Here is a 21,779-nt window from a genome sequence, read left to right on the forward strand (position 1 = left end):
ATGGGCGATCACCTTTAAGCTCTTGTGGTGGTATGCCAACTGGGCAACTTCATTGTTCAGCTTCCGGGCAGAAATGTCCAGCGGATGATGCTGCAGCCTCTTTCCTCATACCTTCAATTGTATGATCTGCGACCAAATTACAATAGCGATGGGGAAAAATCTTCCCATTCAAGAAAACAAGGAGACCAAGCTCTCCAGCAGGACTGTGCGAATGGGGGCGATCAAGTCATTGCCCCCAATATGCAAGATCATCAAGTCCAGCTGCGGGCAGTGTCACCTCCCTCTTTCCTCGACTAAGGCCCCTCTCAACTGTTGGACCCGTAGCCAACCGATGCCAATCCACCATACTGATATGTCCTTGCAGAATTCAATGTTGCCCTACCAGTTGAATCAGTAGCCATGATCCACACCCCATGCTGCAGAACCATACTCTGTTAAATGAGGAGACATGTGTAAGCATACAAGCCAAAATAATCTATCACACAGACCAAGCCCCTTGACCCGCACCCCTGCCCTTCACCAACCCTCCTGACTTGTAACTAAACCCCCTACACCGGATGGGGGCATATGCAGTGCCAAAAAGCAGCAGATCTGCACTACCCCAATTTCATAATTTGTTTGTCACTCATGCCCATGCCTGCTGCAGCAGTAACCCTGGTCCCAAGACCAATGACAAAAGCCCACCACATACCTGACACCCAAGTCAGGGCAGGATCTGGAGCAACCAGGCTCAGCAACAGCTCCTTACCCCTCTCTAATGGGGTAGAGGCCCGGTGTGCCGGGCAAATCCAGGAGGCCACTGTAATGGAATCAGGATGGCTTGCGGTGGTGGGAGGATCCAGGAGACCTCTGCAGCAAACAACGAGTGCAGCTTCCAGCTAAGGTAACACCAGGCACAGCTGCAAAGAAATCCTCCATGGTAGGTGCAGTGTCGGTGGTGCTGCCAGATGGTGGGCCCATGGCAGGAAACAGAAAGGTACCATCCACCTTCTGGGGTGGATCCTTTATCCCCCTGTTCCATCTGAGGAGCATGCCGTGCACGCCAACTGTGCCCGCCCTTCCCTCCCACTGTGCCATCCATGCAGCACCGGAATCTGGGATGGCGTGGGGAGGTGTAAGTAGTGTGACGAGGAAGGGCTATTGTTTAGTCCCCACTTCCTTCCTGTTGACTGGGCCCCACGCCCTGAAACTGGATACCTCCATGAGTTTGCCAGGACTTACTGACAAAAACGTAATAAGGGCTCAAGGCTGCCAAGCGTTCTTTGCTAAGCAACCTTCTTTCAGTGATTTTTTTTCTAACTTTGACTCTCAATTGTAACACAGACAAGATCTAATAGCCTTATAGACGATTGTCACACGCAAATTAGCAGTTATGTGTCCTGAGACATCCTTATGTACCCTCTCTTTCAGCTTGTGCTCATAAATCGGGCTAACCGACTCATGTGTCCGTGGCAACAGGCTTTAGGGCCTAATAATTTGCAGCACAGACAATATGCACTAACTGCAGCAGCAAGTGCTTTGAAAAAGTTAGAACTACTGAATATGATAGGTATTCAGAGGAGTTAAAGTTATTCAAAGTGACACTGCAATTCGCACTGTGGCTTAACATTATGCAATAGAATAGGATACACTTGCGCTACCACAACTAGAAAAATATAACACTGCAATCATCAACGAAGCACGTATATAAGTTTCTTCACCAAAACGGATGAAATAAATTGAAGTTTCCGGCTAACCTTATCAAATAGAATAATTTAACATAAGTCAGATAACATTTTGCATGCCATGCAACGTCGATGTGATGAGGCCAATTGCACCTTAAATCTTCAACATTACGTTGCTACTGGTATCACACGTTCTGTCCCGAATAACATTGGTAATGGCTTGATTAGTGAACTCTTTACTTAGCCAAGCACAACTGATATCTATAATTTATGACATTACCTACAAAAGAATAAAAGCAAGCAATGCTCACATCGGTTATCTACCAAGGTAGACAGCAACAAATTACTTAATTTCTCTCCCCCTCTCGCTATAGCTTTGCATACTATCTCATAAACATGTTTCTTGATTGATTAAGGACATTTCAAAAAGTGACCAAATACCCAAAGTAATTCTGGATGCTGTCATTGTAACGGTCTAGTGAAACAGAAAATTCTTCCATTTGGATCTGAAGGAAAGCAAACCGTCTGAAGTCAATGGGAAGATGGTTACAGAAATTAGGTGCATGAACAGTGAATCGACAAACCCCCTTTGAAACGCAACTGAAAGGGACAGAGAGAATACCAGCTGTCTCCTGCTTTTCAGGTCACAAGCTGGTTCATAGCAGATAGGTTTAGAATTGAGATAAGCAGGTGCCACAAAGCAGAGACATTTATGGGCAAGACAATCTAATTGAATTTGAATCCGGTTTCACTACTTGAACCCATGTAGTGAATGACAAGCAGCTGCAATGTGGTCATGTTCCCGTTGACCGAGCACAAGTACAACAGCTGCATTCTGAGTCCTTTGTAATGTGTTGATCAAACCCCTGAAAAGGCCGCATAAAGCACAATTGCATAGACTAGCCTTGAGCTGATAGTGACAGCAACGAATTACGTCCCAGTGTTTCATATTGTGTAAAGGTGTGACTTTCTTAAGCATTCTTATCCAGTATAAGAAGCTGCTGACAACAACACTAATCAGGGCGCTCAAGGCTTATTCGGGTCAAACGAAGTACCCCCATTTTCAACTAATGGCGTGAGATGAAGCGACTGGGTTGTATAACAATCAAGGAGAACTTCAGTTTTGCATCAATTCAGTTGAAGATGTTGACTTTTCATCAAGTCTCGGGTGGTGCCCAAAACAGAGCTCTCTCTCCTGGCATCTGGATGCATTCCTGTGCATCATTAGTTTAAGACTGTCTATTTACCAGATACATTTTTAGAAGATGGAATCAAGAGATTCCAGTAGACAGAAACAGTACAGGTTGAGCCTTGTGGTATCCCATTTGGGACAGGTGAGCGGAAGAACTAAAGGTTCTCATCTCTACACAGTGGGGCTCATTTTAACCGGAACGTGAAAAAAGGTGCTAAAGAGGACATTAAATTGTTACACTTGTGTTAAGATCCTAATTTATGCTCCGGTGAATTTTCAATATTTTTACCGGTGAGATGAGGCCATGGAATGGGAGTACTATTCCGCCTGCAAAAAACAGTGGTTTCACACAAGCACAATAATTTCATGCTAGCGTAAAACCAGTGGATGCCCATGAAATCTGCCTGTTTTTAGGGTATAAGAATCTACTTTAAATGCCTCACGCAAGCAGAATTTGCAAGCAGTATTTACACTTTTTTCACTACGAAGTGTAAAACAAATGCGCTAAGCTTGATCTGCTAGGTTTAACATGTTTGTTTTTCACTTCGTAGTGCAAATGTCCAAACATACAGGGAGAGGACACAAGTTCACAGAAGTAGAAAAGTAGATGGTCCCATCCATGCAATTCCAGGAATATTACCCCATTGTGTTCGGCTATACCAAAAACAATTAAACCAATTATGGGTAGGCTAAAAAATTAACTGGTAACCCACCATATCTGATACTGCTGGGTTCAATGTGACCAACAAAACCCTGATATGTAATGGCCAGAGCCTTGTGCCAGAAGCCCAATAATGCTGTCTCTGCCTAGGACTGATGCCTCGATGACATCAAGCACACCTTGATACAAAAAAAATGCTGCTGACCCCATTGGTAAACAATATTATATGTATAGGTTAAATCGTTTTTCTTAAATATTAGATCTCCTCGAACTGGAGAGTGGGGGCTGCAAATTCCTAGCACACATGTTTGATAATGACCAGATTCAGTCTTTCGATTCCTGTAAGGACACTTTTGGGGCAAAGGAGAGGGGACAGGTTCCAATATCGGCAACTGCAACATTGGGTGATGCATCCTGGCATTTGGCAGTCCACCACTAGGACACTTATGAAATTTGAAAAACGGATACTAGCACCCAGTGGCTCCAGGGTACTTGTGTCCAGTCTCTATTCTTGTCTGAGTGGGGACGTTGCGGATTCTCCCCTGTCGTATATGCGAGGGCGTGGCACGATGACCTTGGGCTTGAGCTTCCACCTGAGGCTTGGAGGAAGGTGTGGAGGGGCCTGGGGAGTGCCACTAGGAGTGTCCAATATGCAGAACAAGGATTCAGGTTCTTAGCTAGAGGATATCTAGCACCGAATAGGATGAGGCACATAAGGGTGGGGATCGAAGGTGGTCTGTGCTGGAGGGGCTCTAGGTGTGCAGGAATTTACTTCAATATATGGTGGGGTTGACCTAAGCTCATGCAATACTGGTCGGGTGTGTTGAACACGGTTAATGGTATAGTTGTGTCATCATTGCCACTTGATCCCATTGTCTGCCTGTTGGGGGTCTTTCGGGGGAAAGCAGGCTTCAGACAGCATCTAAACTTTGCCTTGATACACGCCATGCTGTTCATTGCAAAGACCATGATAGCGTCCTTCTGGAGGTCTCTGAGGTTCCCAACCGTGAATGACTGGTGGACGCGCATGTGGGTAATAGTGGTGTCTGTGAAGTTGATCTACTTCTCAGAGAACAAGGTGCAGGCCCTCTTTCAAACGCGGGGAGAGTTTTTGGCTCATGCACAGACGCACAATAGAGACTTTGCATGCCTCTCTAGATGGCGGGTCATGATGGGATTGCTTGAATGCTCATAGAAGATTGCTGCAGCCGTAGTATGGAACTTTTCGGACCCATTGTTATTGTTATCATTATCATTATCCTGTCTAATTTCTTGTACCATCAACTTGTGCATAATTTCAAGACCTCCTTGTTTGGATGTTTATGTAGTTCGATCTATTTTGATGTTCAGTGCACGTCCTCCCGTTGAAACTGGAGCTACAAATGTAGCCACAATTTGAGCATTGCCTTTACTTGTTTTATCTATTCATATAAAAGTAAAAATTTGTTTGTTTGTGGTGAGATTTGTGGTGAAGCGTTGTTCCTTATACAATTCCACACCGTTTCACCAATCTCCACCACATTGTGCATAATTGCCTGTTAGGACCCTCCAGACGTTACTGACTACATGACATTTGGACACCCCACCATGTTTCCCGGATTTCAGCACAAGTAAAAAAAAATGTGTGGGTTTGTTGGCTTGGCGAAGCATTGTTCCTTATACACTTCCACACCGTTTCACCAATCTGCACCAAATTTAGCATAGTTATCAGTTCGAACCCTCCTGACATTACTGTCAACATGACATTTGGACACCCCACCCCATTCCCCGGATCTCAGCACAAGTCAAACATTTGTGTGGGTTTGTGGCTTGGCGAAGCGTTGTTCCTTATACAATCCCACACTGTTTCACCAATCTGCACCAAGATGTGCACAGCAACCTGTTAGGACCCTGCAGACATTACTAGCTACATGACATTTGGACACCCCACCCCTTTCTCTAGAAAGCAGCACCTTCTCGCATGAGACGGTTGCCTGAAATAGACAAAACATCAATGTGGTCGTAGAAGGACCGGTCCCGACACGAGGAACAAAACTTGAGGTCCAGGCCCTAGGATGCATGGTTTCCAGGTTATTTGCACCGCAATGAACTGCACCACACCCTGGTGAGGTGACAGGTGGAGAGAGAGCACAGAAGGTCCCAAAATGCAGCAGCACACCAACTCTCGCCTCCCCCCAACGTCTGTCCGGGTATGTCAGCCAGCCACACACCCCCATTCCTGGTGCAGTTTACTTCAAGGTGCAAAGCACATCAAGCGATAAGCGAATCAGAACTGCAACCTACAGGATCAGTGTTATCAAGTCAGTCTACAGAACCCTCTCGGAGAACGGGTACTTCTGCTAGTAATCTATAAATGCCAATAAAAAGCTTTCAATCAAAAATAAATAAAATCAGATCTCCTACTCAATTTTTCAATAAAGTTACTTGGCAGACAGACATATATCCATAGAAAAGGGCAGAGTTCTAGTTGTGACAAGCGCAGGACTATTCTGTGCTCCCATGATGCAATAATCAAACCGTGATTGACGTGTAAATTAATAAACTAATTTATTGCATGTGAACGCGAACATATCTTCAGTGAGTGGCAAGATTCATAAACATCACAGTTGCAGAGCAAAGCATCTTAGGCATCACCACAATATATTTTTAAGAGGGAATTAAGATTCCATTAGCATCTTAATGTCAGCATTTCATCACATATAGGATGCCTGACTTTTCCAAACGTATTCTTTTATTTACAGCAATAAGCTATCATAATAATACCAGGTTTTGTACTTTATGATGGATTCCCTCTGCTTGTAAGTGCTGTAATAAAAACTGCTATGGTTTCTCATCTTAGTGACACTCAGCTTGGACCCCAGGAGGATGAAGCACTGAGTCAGTCCTGCTGGTATTCAAACTAACAAAGCGCCGACTTGCCGTATGCCGTATGCCAGCGCTCACTTACCTTAATTAGACTAACAAAGTGATTGATTTGGGAGCTTTCACAATAAAGACAATATCACTTTGCCAGTCAAGTATTTCAGTTGCGGTTTTGTAAATACCAAGCCAGCTTTATTTGCTTCTTTGGAATGCCATATCTTTCAGCCTGTCTGTTGCCCAGTTACTGAGGTTGTAATGAGATGTTCTTACAGTGTGATATGCTTTAAAGTTACGGTCTAGCACAGCTCCTCTCTAGCCCCCACACAGAAACATATTTAGCCATAGTACAAAGTATTGTCCCTTTAATTTGAGTCGAATCCTTATCACCAGAGGTAGTTGAGGTTGATTCTCGTACTAGAAGAAATAGAAGGATGTCTACCTGTAATTTCAGTATTGGTCCAGAGTGTGGCCCGTGCGGATTCTAGATTCTGCAGTACCTGGCACAATCTGTTTATGGCACGTGTTTTACTACTGTCTATATGCAGTAGCACATGCACCTTCTTGCATTAACTGGCGACTTTGTGAAAAACTCACTTATTATGGATGTTATGGTTATAGTGATGATGTGCAATCGTTAGACTGCACAACATTGTAGATCTATTCCCCTTGTCTGCATTTTTGGCTTGCCTGAGGAGTTTTTCTTTTTCTAAAATAGGAAGAAGACAGTTATAACACCAACCATTATGTATGACTTAGGGAGCCTATTGTGTTATTGCACAGTCAGTGCTGGAAATTAACTATAAAATACTTTGGGATCCCACCTCCTTTAGGGGGTGGGAGAAAGGGTGCCTAAGACATTGCGTATGGGGATCATAGTAGGAAGTTGATAGCTTTGTAAAAAAAAAAACACAGTGCTAAAATAACACACATTTTTATATAGAGGTGTGTAAATGTGCACAGATCATATAATACACCAACCTGACAATAACAAATCATTATAGTAACATGTTTGTTTTCCCCATGCCGAATGGAAGATAACAATGAATTAAAATTAATTTACTTCATCTTTTATAACATGATTAATACCGCAGACCAGTCTCTAAGAGCAGTACTGGAATTTGAACCTCTGTTGTTCTGCGCTGTCTTGCTTCCAAGACAAGCACGTTGGCCCTCAGCAATCTCCTTACCAAAACTCTCTAATCTGAGCCTAAAACATTGAACTCTACATTTTACAAAAGTGCTATCAAGACTTAAAGAAACCCAAAGAAAATGAAAGGGTGTGATATGATCACCTGCTTAAGGGCATGGCTACCCCCAAATTCGGGTCCGGGTTCCCCTGAATGGAGAAATACCGGACCATTCCATTCAGGGAATCCGGACCCGGTACATCCCCATTCCCATTTGAGCCCCCATAGGGCTCAATGGGAATGGGGAGGATGCTAACAACGGGCCCGTTAATGACGGACCCGTTGTTAGCATCCAGGCCTGCTCACGGGACCCGCTGAGGACGCCTGGTTTTACCAGGCGTCCTCAGCGGGACCCACGAGCAGACCTCATAATGAGGCAGTAGGGGGTTAACGGTGCCGGCAGCTCTACCGGTGCCTTTAAACCCCTACCACCAGGGTCGTAATGAGGCCCATTGTGCTTTGTTTGCGCATGTTTCCTGGACTCTTCAGGCCATTCTTACGGACTCCCGCACACTCTCACTTACAGTGAGGCACACCCATCGTTTTGGCTACCTTCCATTGAGTCACTTTGTTTACCATCCATGCTTTGGATCACAATAATTGGTAACACTCTGAGTTGACGCACCTCAGAGTGGTGCATTTACAATTCTAGATTTCATTGAAACGGGTCATGTAAGCTGACACATCCCGACCTCTCCGTCTCCATGGAGAGGTTGGGACGTGAGGCGCTTTGGGCGTGGCTACACCCATATGTGTGCCAATCCACAGCGCCCTATTGTTCTCCATGTAAATGTTTATACACATGTTTTAATCACCCCGGGTTTATACATTTTCGAGTAGCGTTTAGCACATCCAGCAAATATATTTCTTTTGAGATTAGCGCATGAAGGCTGACACATCCCGACCTCTCCTTAACCATGTAGAGGTCAGGACGCGTGATGCTGTGGGCGTGTCTACACCCTTCGGTGTGCCACGGCATCCTATCAGTCGCCATGGAGATGATATATAACGCTCAGAGGCGCACACCCTGCCCGCGTCCTCCATGCACTGGCTGCACTGCAGCAGGTAAGCGTTGACTTTATATGCCGTTGCGCGTACTGTGTAATCATTTATCGAGCAACCAACTTAACTGCAATACTCGCCTAATGTTTGCAATCTCAATACCTGCTGCTGTGTGTATTTCACCAGCACTGATGCATCCATTGTTTTTATTTAGTTTCAGACCTTCGATATCGATAGTACCTGTAACATACGTTTCTCTCACATGAGCATTCATAGAGATTGACCGCTCAGTCATAAAACCAAGGTACTTACCCTATATTTTCTTTTTCACGATTCTTTGTTTGTCTATTGAAGTACAGCACAATTCATACCTGGTACTATCATTATTTTTTCTTTATATTTTTTCCTGTGTGTTTCTGCATGCACCCACTTTGGTATGTATGGCATAGATTTGATTAATACACGCTATTTTGGTTTATTTATGTTATCCACTATATTTATTTATTGGAATTGCTGGACAATGTCGAATTTGATATATATGTTGAATGTATACACGATTATACCTTGCAGGGCTCAGCCCTGATGAAGGAATACCACTCCGAAATGGATTGGCTTTAGTGCTCTTTTTTGATGAGGCAACAGCTTGCCTCCCCTACTTCTGATATTAAAATTCCATTTGTTTCCTAAGAAAATTCTGTGACTGGTGTTTGAAACTTTATTCTACTTGAAGAAACTGTTCATAGAACCTTACAGAAGGGACATCTCTTACACTTACCTTTCTGCAATTCTATATCAACTCCGGAAGGGGAACAGAGTGCGAGCGACTGGCTAACTGTGTGGTTCCCACTCAGTTTTTTCCCGCTATACAGATTTTGGATCCTGGTGTCTTTGGATCTCTCCAACCAGTCTGCTCCTCTTAATTTGTGCTACTTGACTAGTAGACACAGTATCGTTCATAATATTGCAGTTATAAATTGTGCCCACCTCTCTTCTTCACCATATCCTCCTGTGAATACTCCTTCTTCCCTTGTTGGTCTGTTCTCTGGCCCCGATTTATGGCATGCCCTTCACCTATCATCTCCAGGATGACCCTGCGAAAAATGGTGTGATTAGGTTTCTCTCCTCTCACGTATCACAGGGAGAACCAAAACAATTCTCATGTTGGCTGCTCCTAGCTAGCAGGGAGACCGGCAAAAACGCTTATTTAGGCTGCTCTCACGTAGTGGGGAGAACTGTTAAAGCTCTCATGTTGGCATCTTTTGGCACTGTTGAAAAGTAGCTCTCTCCTAAACTAATGTGGCATCAAAATAGCTGGTGTAGGGCCTAGAAGCAGGACAGAAGAGTAGTAGCACAATCAGTAATGGCATATCATTGTGATAAAACAGTTTCACCTAAACCACACCAGCAGTGAATCCCTGGAGCTATCTGTTTCACAACCAAAAGCCCTGCTCCCTCTTCTGTGTGTGCCTTGAAATGGACACCAAGTATTCAGCATTAGAGCGGGAGCATGGGCTATGGCTAGGTGTCTTGCCATAGTTTTCCTCCAAGGCAGTGCTGGTGTTTTTTTGGGAGCGTAAATTTTTTAACACGAGGAACTTCCATCCTCTCCTGTGGTCCCAAACAATACCCCCGGCAACACTAAAGACGTTGGGGGTTTATGGCAACTCTCACAATGCTGTGTCTCCTGGTCCACGTTTTCATGGTTACACAGACTTTCTGGCCTTCTGATTGATCTAGTGCCTGCCTCAGTGCATACGGTACTTCCCCGTCCAACTCTGCAACTCTGGTACAGCCTTGTGTGAAAAGTAACATTGACTGGGAACTCTACAACAGAGATTGATTTTACTCATCAACCTTCTGAAACAGGGGTTTTCGACAAAAGAGTATGGCAAGAGGTCAATAAGCAACATTATTGGCAGGTTAGCAGTGAGCAAGCACATGTTGTCCTGCATCCTGTGATATTTTGTTTCATGGTCTAATGCCTACATCATACTTACTTGGCACTTAGAAGTAGTATCATTGCAAAGAGCGGAGCTGAAGCTCAGCATCTGGAACAGTGTTCACACCTCAAATATAGTTTGTTCTATGAAAGTACAGGATTGGCGTGAAATGGTGGTTGGCTAGTGGGGGAGGGCCCAGTTGAAGACTTGTGTGTTCACCCCACTCCTGTGCATGGTGACACATCCTGTTGGACCACAAAGATGTGATATCCAAGTTGGTCCCAGCCTTCCCCGGCATACAGTTTTCTTGCACACATTGCAGGTGGCGAGATATTTGATTTGGGTAAAAAAAAATGTGGATTGATTTTCATAGACAACTATACATATCTGTGATTCGTAGGTGGTAGGGTCTTTGGTCTGGCACTCACACAATGACGTTTTGCACTTCTACATGGTACATATTGTACATGAAATAAACTGTGTACAGGTGGGCAAGTAGAATTGTCTTTAGCTCCCATTATTGTAACTGTGGCATTGTCCTCCTTATCCTTAGTGTCAGTAGTTTGCAGAAGTGCGTCATGCTGCAGCTTGTAGTCAGATTGGTCACAATATTTATCTAACTCCTCATCATTGTCAGACTCACTGGATATGAGCGATGGAGAACAAGAAATGACCATATCCTGCTTGTGTGCACTGTGTGCTGTTTCTCCCGACAGTGCATTCTTTGTCCTGGCTCGACATGCTAACTTACACTGTGTGCTTTATCTCCTGACTCATTCTGCTCTTTTGCATGGTCTGTTTTCTTTCCCTGGGTCATCTGTATAGGCACTCTGCACCAGTCCTCCTCCTTCCCTGCGACTATGCACTGAACCTCCTCCTCCAACCACAATACCTGAGCATAACCTACTATCTCTTGTGCAGAAGGTGCTTCTGAAGGCATCAATGTTGCCTCCAATTTGCCACACCCATTTCAAGTCTCCCTCCCTCTCAAGCATGGTGGTGCTTTAGCAATGCTGGCACTCAAGATGGCCAACATTAACATCTTCTTCTGCCTTCCAGGAATAATTCGAATACTTTTCTACTCCAGTATGTGGCCTGCCCTCAAAAAGATGACAAACTCTGTTACAACCACTTAATGCTTGCTTATGCCTTCAAAGATTTCTAAGAGCTTTCATTGGCAAATAAAGTGTGAAATAATTTCTACATAAGCACACACTTAGTTACATATACTGAATGTAATCTCTGGTCTGACCCAGCCAGCACAGATCAAAGTAGGTTCTTCTCAATCAAAGTAGGTGCGCTTCTGCCATGCGAGATACGAAATAGTCACAAGAAATGGCATACCTTATTTTGATATTCGCCTTCACTCTCAACTACGTGCTATTTTAATTTTCTACCTCTCCCTCAACTAAAACCTATTTATCTTGTTGACCTCTCCCTCAACAGCAGCATAGAAGCACAGTCTGTCTGGTTACAAGCCATTTCCCAAATCTACTTGCTAGAAAACAATAGTCAGTAAATCTTATGATTTATTATGGTCACCTGTACATGCTTTACCTTGACACCACACCACTAGCTGTGTTCTTAACAATAACACACATGACCTCTCCATCAGATGCGCTCTCTGTGCGGTCAGTCCTCCACTTCCGATACTGAACATGCAATCCAATCTCTCCTGTGGAAAACTGGTAACTGACACAGGGCCTTCTGCTTTCCACCATTCATCTCAGCTCTTTTGAATAACACTCCTTGGGTTCAAAATACCCCATCGAGATATTTTCCAATTCTCTGCCTGACACCTCTTGCACCATGGAAAGCTGGCTGTGTCAATCATATGGTCCTGCAAAGCAGCTGTCGTTCCACCTGGCCCAGTCACCATTGCTAGCAGACTAGCTGTTATGTTCACACATAGCCTAATACTATCCGCGAGCTTCTCTTACTCCCACAGCCAAATGTGAAATGTTGGCAGTTATATTCACAATCCCATCCAATTTTGTTTAGTACGTATTGTGTGTTATCCCCCTCTTGACAGCCTACTCTAAGAGTCTTTGGCCCCACTTGATCTTATGTATTCATATTTTGATTGTTCCTAGTGACTTTAATGAATGGGCTGAGTGTCCTGTGAGACCCTCAGTAAATACTCTTTAAATACCATCGAGGCTCTCAACCTCCATCAGTGGGTCTGTGGACCCACTCACTCTACGGGCCACATTATTGATTTAATTTTTTCCAATACCACTTGGATCTCAGACATTCCTTCTTAACCTCTATTTTCAGCCATTCAAATGGCTATCCCTTTTAATATACCTTGTTTGGATCTGCCATTTCAGTCCAACATCCACAGGGTGTTTGCTAACACCCGGTTGTGGAGAAATCTCTACCTGGACAATTTCTCTTTGACTCTGTCTTCTTTCAACCCCTTTCTCCCACTTTCCAACCCAGATCAGGCCATAGCTGCCCTAAGGCTTGGTGAAATGCAGGATTGAGGCCCCAGATCTCTGTTAAGTTCCACTCACCACTCCTCATCTCCCGAATCCAAATGGTTTACTCCTGCACATGTCATGGAAAACACCCTCACCAAGACAATGAACACATGCTGGCACTGAAGATAGTAAAACATTGTCTTGGGTCCAACTATACCACTGCAAAAACAAATGAAATCAGCTTAAAACCAGTACCACTTCTACTGGACTGAAGGTGCGTCCAATAAACACAAATAACGTCCTTGTATACTTTCTTAATTATCTGCTCCTGTCACTGATGCATTAGGCACTCCTGTCCCGCATGACCTTTTTAAGTAGCTTTGTAGCTTCTTTGATGTCAAAGTTCAAAGTATACAGAAAACCCTGATTTCCCTCTATCCATCTTGACTTCGTCTGTGTAGCCTCATGAGATCACATTTTAGATCCATTCCCCCCACTCCTCTGTCTCAAAGGTGTAGTCTACTTTTCTCTGTCAATTCAGTCTTGTCTCTTGATGTTTTATATCTATACAAATTCTAAAGCTCTGTCCATATGTTCTCTGTAATCGTTTGACTAGTTCTCTTTCTACAGTAATAGCTAAACTGCCTTAAATCCACTATTCTCAACCTTTATTTAAATAAACTCTCTTTGGATCCTGCCTGTCCTGCTAGTTTTCATCGCATTGATCCTCGCCCAGCTCCACCCTATGTGGGGGCTCATCTTCACAGTTTGGAGGAAAGCTTTCTGCTCCACCCTCTTGCAAACAGGTTTCCGTCTGGGCCCAGTGGTAGCGGAAATTGTTAATGTAGTTCACCCGATGGCTTATGCTGGCAATGTGAGCCTAAGGATTGGTGATGTTAGATGTATCTGCCACCTTCAACAATGTTGGCCACACCGTCCTAATTAATCATCTTCAACCATTTTGTATTTGTGGGAAAGCCTTGATTGAATAACCTTTTGATTGACTAAGAGTGCCCAGGTTATACGTACTCTACTCTCTCACTCTTCCTCTCTCGTACTCCACAGAGTTCAGCTGTATCTCCTCTTCTTTGTGTTCACCTGCTGGTGGAGGACATGCAGTCTTTTGGCTTTATTTGTGTACGAATACGTGAATAATCATCATATACTCATCCATTTGGATGGAGAACGGGATAAAGTTGCACACCAATTACAGCTGTTTATGAGTCAAATCTCTGACTGGGGCCCATTTTGTTTCCATCATCTTTATGCCTCTGCCTGGTACCAGCCCTACCGTTAAAAACCTTGATTTCAAATCGGACCATAATCTCACTCTTGTCCCCCGGATGAAGCACGTTGCGTCGTCTGCTTTTTCCAACTACGCATAATAAATAAAGAGATTTCTTATTTGACCTAGTTCTGTCAAATCTATGCAACTGCTGTCTCGACTCGACTATGGCAATTCTGTCTATCTGGGCCTGCCTGACTATATAGACTTACGCAACTTCAACTAATTCATAAAGTTCCAAGACATTTAATTATTAACACGTGTTCTCATTCACAAATTACCCTTCTCCTTATCTCCCTTCCTGTCAAGGAGCACGTGCAGTCTAAGGTACTTGGCCGTTTCCATGGTAGCCTGCATAGTTTAGAGTGCTAGCAATTCATTATTTGAGAGGGCAATCTTCCTTCTGAAACATTGCAGTTGTTGCCCTCTCTTTTGTCGGGCTAGAAAAGGATCCTTCTACTTTCTGGCAGGTACTCTATAGAAATCCCTCCCACTTTCTCTCTCCTTCGGTCGCTCTTTTAAAAGGTACCCTTTATCAGCAAATTCCGAAATATCCTAATCTGCCACCCACCAAATTATCCACATCATTTGCCCCAGAACCAAAAAGCCCTTTCAAGCATATGGTATCCCTTTACAAATGGATCACATGCATACATATACATTTATGTGTGTGTCAGGTGCACTGAACTGTAATGAATGTGCAGGAAATACCTTTTGAACCAAGTGGGCCAAGTTTTCCATGCCGGCCCATGCTGCCCTTGGGCCCCTTGTCACCGATTTCACCTGTAAAATAAACAAAACGATGCTTCTAAAACAAGGATTGAGCATTTCGTTTCTAATCATCCAGACACTGACATTTGTTCATGAAGTGTTGGAGCATCCTACCAGATATCGAGTTATTTGCAATGTCTAGTCCGCCATAGTCAGCGGTCAAGTACCTACAGTTGACTGTTAACTACAACACAATTACATGCAGTCCCAATGATTCCCACACGTGCATTGCCAAGGCATGAACTCCTGGGTGACCCGCTCCCCAAGATTTTCACAGAGATGTTGGTACATTTTTTTTAGGTTGTGGTGTGTATCAACCTGTAGGAGTTGCGTTTAAGATATGGAGGCGAATGTGGATTTTGAATTGCCCCACAGAAAGCACCATTTGCTTCTGCAAAAACGGCTGTCCAATTAGGACTTTTAAACCCAAACGTTTCCCTATGAATTAAATAGTTCCCATACATGAACAGTGTTGTTAAATGTTCCCACACAGAAACTGAACATTTACACGGTGCATCTTGTCTATTGTATTCATTAATATTCATTTTTACTTGCAATGCAATAATTTTCTCCCCTTGCAATCTCTCGACCTCCGCACTTTGGCAATAAACCGTAAAAAACTTTGGTGGTCAATTAGAGTATATCATATTGCAAATCCTATTTCCGCGCCTCTTGGCAGAACCTGTCAAAAAACCTAATGGGGCACATTTTGATGGTGCCCCATGTGTAAAAAGATTAACATAAACCAAAATTGGAACATACATGCGTTATGTTAGGCCCTATCGCATAGACAATATTGCAAACAGATCGCTCATGTCGAGTGTTGTTGCACATGGGAACCATACAATTACAAAGGCTTTAAACATGCAGTCTTGTCACACGCACTTTCCCTGCACAAAAGACTATTTTAATAGTGATGGGTATAATGCTGGCCTACTACAGATATTTTAGCACCCAGATCAGGTGATAAAGGAGGCCCAAGTTACCCCACCTAGACCTAAAAGACAAGCAGGTCCTCCTCACCTACAACCTGGACGTAACATAACATCCCCTCCACCTGCCCTCCACCCCCCATTGACGCTGCTCGTAATCCTCCAGCTCTTTGCCTCTGGCCCTGGCGCATTGCATCACCAAACCCTGATTATTGTGCATCCTCTCCCAGGTATTAATGTCCATAATGCGGCAGTGCCCCCCCAATGTAGTTTTCCCATTGACCCTGTTACCATCAAAGGGGCTAAATCCCAGATGTATGCCATAGCAGGTTTCTCCAAAAGTGGTGGGTGCTCGGAACTACTGGACCTGTGGGCCTTCTCTTACACACACACATGCTTCACACCAACAAAATCCAGATGTCTGTGATTCTGGCCTGCTCTTCACTCACCTGTGTGTGAGATTCCCCAACCATGAGGATGACTCCATGATCCCAACCTAAAGCAGTGTACCGTGCATCAAGTGGGGGCCAAATCAATTCTGGGCATTTCTGCTGGGTAAGTACATGATACCGCAATACCTCAAAGATGCATGCCATCACAAACCTACGATTCATGCTTCATTACCACACAGCACACTCTGCAAACATCAGGGTGAGAGCACACAGAAGTAAGGGAACATGCCTTACAGCACCAATTAAGGCGAAGACCCACATATATGACACATGAATGCCTTAACATAATATCAATCATATTGTATCACTGTGCAGCCAAAATCCAACATGCATGTTCGTGTGGCCGAAGAGTCGTGCAAGGCATGCTCCCTGGAGTAAAATGTAAGTCTCACCTATCAGGCAGGCACCTCAGAAGAGCATGTGCAAACTCCCAAAGCATGCCCAGAACAACTGAAATGCATAATCTTGCAGAATTGAAGAAAATGGTGGCATAAGGAATGGCTGTTGTATAATAAGGGAAAGACTGACATTAGCTAAAGTGCTTTTATCAGTAGTCTCGTATTCTTTCCTATTGTCAACCAATCAACCACCTATGCACATGGATGGTAATATACATGAGCAGAAAAACAGAGTGAGTAAACTCTGAAGGCGATTGTGCTAAAGTAGTCAAAACTACAATGGGCCTCATTACGAGGTAGGAGGTAGCCATGGTGCTAATAGCACCATGGCTATCCCCTTACCGCATTCCGGGTCCGGGTTCCCGAAATAGGGATTTACCGGGTCACTCCAACCTTGGAGGACCCGGTAAGTCCCCATTCCTGGAATCATTCCCCATTCCCATTCAAGCCCCCATAGGGCTCAATGGGAATGGGGATGGAGCTAATAAAACAAATTGCGGGACCGTTATTAGCTCTGAAGTCCCTTAACGGGTCCCTTCCATAACGCCTGGTAAAACCAGGTGTTAAGGAAGGGACCCGCTAAGGGACCTCGGAATAGGGTTGTAAGGGATTACCAGCACCGGTGTCCTTACTGGTGCCGGTAATCCCTTACCACCTACCTCGTAATGAGGCCCAATATCTTCTTTATAAATACACAGACATTCACTCAATTAGAGTTTATAATGCAAAACAAATCAATTTAATGTTGACATAAAATCTTCAATTTCCATGAAGCAGACAAAGAAAGGACAATGTATTTCGGGCCTATCCTGGTCCTTCATCAGGACAATGTCTGACTAGAATATTTATCAAAAAACCCTATCAAGTTCATGTGACAAAATAGAAAGTATCGGGATAAAATGTCACATCGGTATCAGAAGATAGATCAAGCACAGATAAAATTCAAGCATCTAGTACAGTGGTATCAAACCGCAATGCAGGAAGCGCGTGAAAGGATCCTTCCCCCAAGTAAAACAATGATTCTCACCACCCTGCCCTCGCCCTGACAGGTCACTCTGGCTAACCAATCCGACCATAGAAAATTACCCAACCACATCTGCCAATCATCCCCAGGCAGCAGTCGTACAATACGGTACCTAAACGGACTTTCAATACAATCACGCAGGCATTTTCTTTGCTGAAGAACCACTGACGATGCCTTCACAGGATAGGTGGGGTGTTCATATACTGACCTGAGAAGGTGTGGCTAACTGTGCTTGAAAGCTGCACATTGGCACCGTGCAGGGTGTAGGATATGCTATTGAACTGACTCTGATTAGAGAAGCGTTGATACAAAAAGACTGCTGTAGTGTGTTTAGGTAACATAGTTTGGGCAAGATCTCTAAATGTAAGCAAAGTAAGGGTGAACCGCCATGTGATTTTCTAGATCGATTGAAGGTCGTTTTTATGCATCATACAGGAATTAATAAACCCGCTCAGATGGCACAGAAGCAATAGCAGATGCATCTGGGCAGGGGTACTTCTTAACGTGCTGCAGCAGCTTAAAATGGTGCCCATTGCTTGGCAGACAAAGCCCCTTTCAGAGTTGATTTCTATTCTGAATCAATGTCTTCATGGCAAGAGCAAAAGGAGTAAGCCAATGAGGCTAAATGAATGACGTGCCAGGTAAAACATTCACAAACGCAGCAGCAACTGGTGGGGCTGTGTTTGTGAGTACAGGAGGTTGGGGGCCCATATCAGGAAGAGGCACTAGATGTGCCCAGGGCAGAGATAGAGGCTGTGGAGTTGGTACTACTGCCAACAATGGCATGTAATTGATGTGTGTAATGCATTGTGTCACTATTTCGAGCAAGAAGGGCATTTAAACATGAGTGCATGAATCGGCCTCAACTCCAAGCCACTCTGGGAAGAATCATAATTCCTTCATCTCCTCCCTTTCCACATCTGACATCCAGAGCATTTTCGAAGGTACAACAGAATAATGGTTAGGATTTTCTGGGGGCAGCGAGATGTAGTATTAAAGGCAGTGGTGCCATTGGAGGAAGGTCACTATGCACTTTCCCACCATTGATTTTGCAATTGACAATGTTTAATAGAAAGAGGGGCGAACCAATTTGCAATAAAAGCAAAAGACTTTAAAGGATCCCTGTTATCCTCTGAAATGGTGCGGGCTGGGGGTCAGCATCTCCAATAGCCTGGTAATTCACCCTGTGACAAAACGGCTGACAGTCTCTACTGGCCTCATCTCACAGCAGCACAGTTTCCTGTTTAGCCCCTATCCCCCAGTTCATCTATCAGGGAGAGACCAGTTCATCTATTAAGGAGAGACTGATTGTGCAAAATGAGATGTACTATCTTTTGCAGCCCAGAAGGGGTTTATCTAGATATTCCCATAGAGCAAGAAAGGGAGGCAATTGCGATGTGGCAAGATGAACAAGAAATGAATATAGGCATTGAGTTATGTGGTGAAAGTGACGATTTAGATGAATTATCAGGTGCCCCATCCATGGGCTCAGCATGCTTGTTTGTTTTATCTGTAATTGTGATCCGCTTCAAATACAAATAGACCCAAGTAAGGCTTTACCTTGAAACCCACAATATCCGATGAAACCAGAAGCAGAGGCACAAATATATGTAGTAATAAGCTAATCATTCTATCAGGTAATAGTGATACCTAAGCTACCCATTAAGAAAAAATGGGGGCTTGGGGGACGCAGGCAACATCTCTTTATTGAATATAAGTTGCCAATAGACCTGGAATGAAGCCGACTGACTCTAGATGACCCCAACGGCACAGCAGGCAGTAGAGGGTCTAAGAAGCGCAAGACTCTTCAGTGAGTGTAGAAGCACCTGAGTGAGGTAGGCGCGAGGAAACCATGCAGCACACGCCAGGGCGGGTGCCATAGTTGAAGAGGCCCAGTTTTTCTGGGCTGACTAACAGGACCCTGAGTCAGTCGGAGGAGGAAAGCAGAGATCCTGGAATGGGCACCGACCCAAGGACCTGGAGCCACGTGTGGGGATAGATCTGTGCCCCGACTAGAGACTGACGCCTCAGCGTAGGACATCCCTCAGATGAGGCGGTGGGCCCGGACAGGCCAACAATGATGAAGACTGCCTAGGGCTGCACAGGGAAGGGGCTTCCCTGATTGTAAGCATGAAGACATGGGCGAAAGCATAAGGATGTGCTACATCCCTCCCCTGCTGCCTGAGTTGCACGGCTGATGCACAGAGGATACCAGAAGAGGACTAGGACATGGGAGTAGCAGATGTCTGCCTCCACACCTCCTCTTTCAGCCATATGAGTGCACCATACGTGCATGCTCAGGCTGATGTGCTTGAGGGAACAAGGAGAGGCAAGGAGCCCGACTGCATGGGCGGCGAACCACACTGGAGGACTAGTGGCTTGACCGACACTCACCAGTGAGAAACAAGGTGCCCCTGGCACAGACCTGGAACATAGGAAACAATACAAATCAAGCAAAAATGGAGGTCTATGCATGCACACCCTGTGCACAGCAGCGGCAGGCGAGGTACACATCGGGTGGCACAGTCGAGCAAAACAACGAGCCTGGGGCAGACACAGTGTATGTCACAGTGCTCCTTTCCTTGTTGAAAGAAAGTGTGGACTAAATGGGCCAGACAATAGACTCTATGGCCCTCATTACGATACTGGCGGTAAACCATGGCGCTATTAGCACCATGGTTGGTGCCGGTATCGTAACGAGTCCGCCAATGTTCAATGGGGAATTACCACCCCATTCCAAGGTTGGCGGGGCTGTAATTCCCCATTGAACATTGGCCCTTCCCCATTCCCATTTTTGCCCCATAGGGCTCAATGGGACTGGGGAAGGCGCTAAGTACGGTACTGCAAATTGCGGTACCGTACTTAGCACCAAGGTCCCTTTGCGTGTCCCGACTTTTACGGCTGCTCTAGACCAGTCGTTCAGGTCGGGTCCCGCAAAGGGACCTCGTAGTAAGGCACTAATGGGTTAACCGCGCCGCAGCCTTTTACGGCGCTGTTAACCCATTAGCGCCAGGGTCGTAATGAGGCCCTATATCTTGCAAAGTGGACACATCTATGGCCCAGATGGAGAAGCTGGGAGGATGCATTACTGAGGACAAGGACAAGATCAATGAGGCAGAATTTGAAACCGAACTGCAGAAAGAAATGGACATGACACTCCTGGAGATGAAGCGAATAGAAGCCAGGTGCGAGGACTTGGAAGGAAGATCCCTCAGGAACAAAGTGTGCCTGACTGGGTTGCCGGAGTCCACAAATATAGAAGGCTATATGGAAATATAAATCTAACAATTGCTCCTAAAGGCCCTGGATAACCCTGCAGTATCACACCACTTTATTGTGTAGAGAGCGCCTAGATCTCTGATGTCTAAACCGCCGCTGGCAGCCTCACTATGCCCAATAGTCATAAACTGCTCAATTACAGGGAAAGGGAAACAATACTGCCAGCTGCCAGGGAGAGGAAAACCTTCCAATATGACTCTGCCAGATTGTCCCTGTTACCAGCCCAATGGTACAGGAGGCGAGAAAGACATTTCAGAAAGTGAAGGACCACCTTTGGAAAGCAGGTCTTAGATGCACAATTTACAATACGGCCAAGCTATGGGTACCTGTCAAAGGGAAAATATACTTCTTCACAGACCCATGGGCAGCAGAAGAGTTTGCAGGCAAGAAGATCAAGACCCAGAGAGGAAGAGCCCAACCCAGCCCTGAGACATCATCAGATGGAGAGAACTGAACTGCACACTGTGAATCGCCTTTGAAAGGTCTTACAGCGCCGAAAAATATTACATCTCCACAGCAACGTATTTGAATGTAGAGGAGCCTGTGGTGGAGTTTCGCCAGTCAGGCGCGGCCTGCACACCCCTATGGTGTATCGTGCACTATGGTTGAGAAGAACTTGTCCTTGAGAGGGACTGTGATCTGCTGCTTAGGTTCGGGAAACGGCATGGGTGATTTAGTGTGCTGGGGCTTGCAGGGGTAAGAAAGGT

The 21,779-nt window shown here is 44.9% G+C and overlaps 1 protein-coding gene across 1 annotated transcript in view; it reads right to left on the reverse strand.

Moving 5' to 3' along the window:
* Window positions 1–21,779, reverse strand: part of COLEC11 (collectin subfamily member 11) — a 215,340-nt gene that overhangs the window by 109,466 nt on the left and 84,095 nt on the right. Inside the window, exon 3 of the mRNA XM_069606024.1 lies at window positions 14,928–14,999. Within this exon, the coding sequence (XP_069462125.1) occupies window positions 14,928–14,999 (72 nt within the window). The remainder of the gene's footprint in view (window positions 1–14,927; window positions 15,000–21,779) is intronic.

The sequence above is a fragment of the Ambystoma mexicanum genome, chromosome 4p, assembly GCF_040938575.1.
Source record: "Ambystoma mexicanum isolate Mex_15411 chromosome 4p, UKY_AmexF1_1, whole genome shotgun sequence".
In the NCBI taxonomy this organism is placed as follows: domain Eukaryota; kingdom Metazoa; phylum Chordata; class Amphibia; order Caudata; family Ambystomatidae; genus Ambystoma; species Ambystoma mexicanum.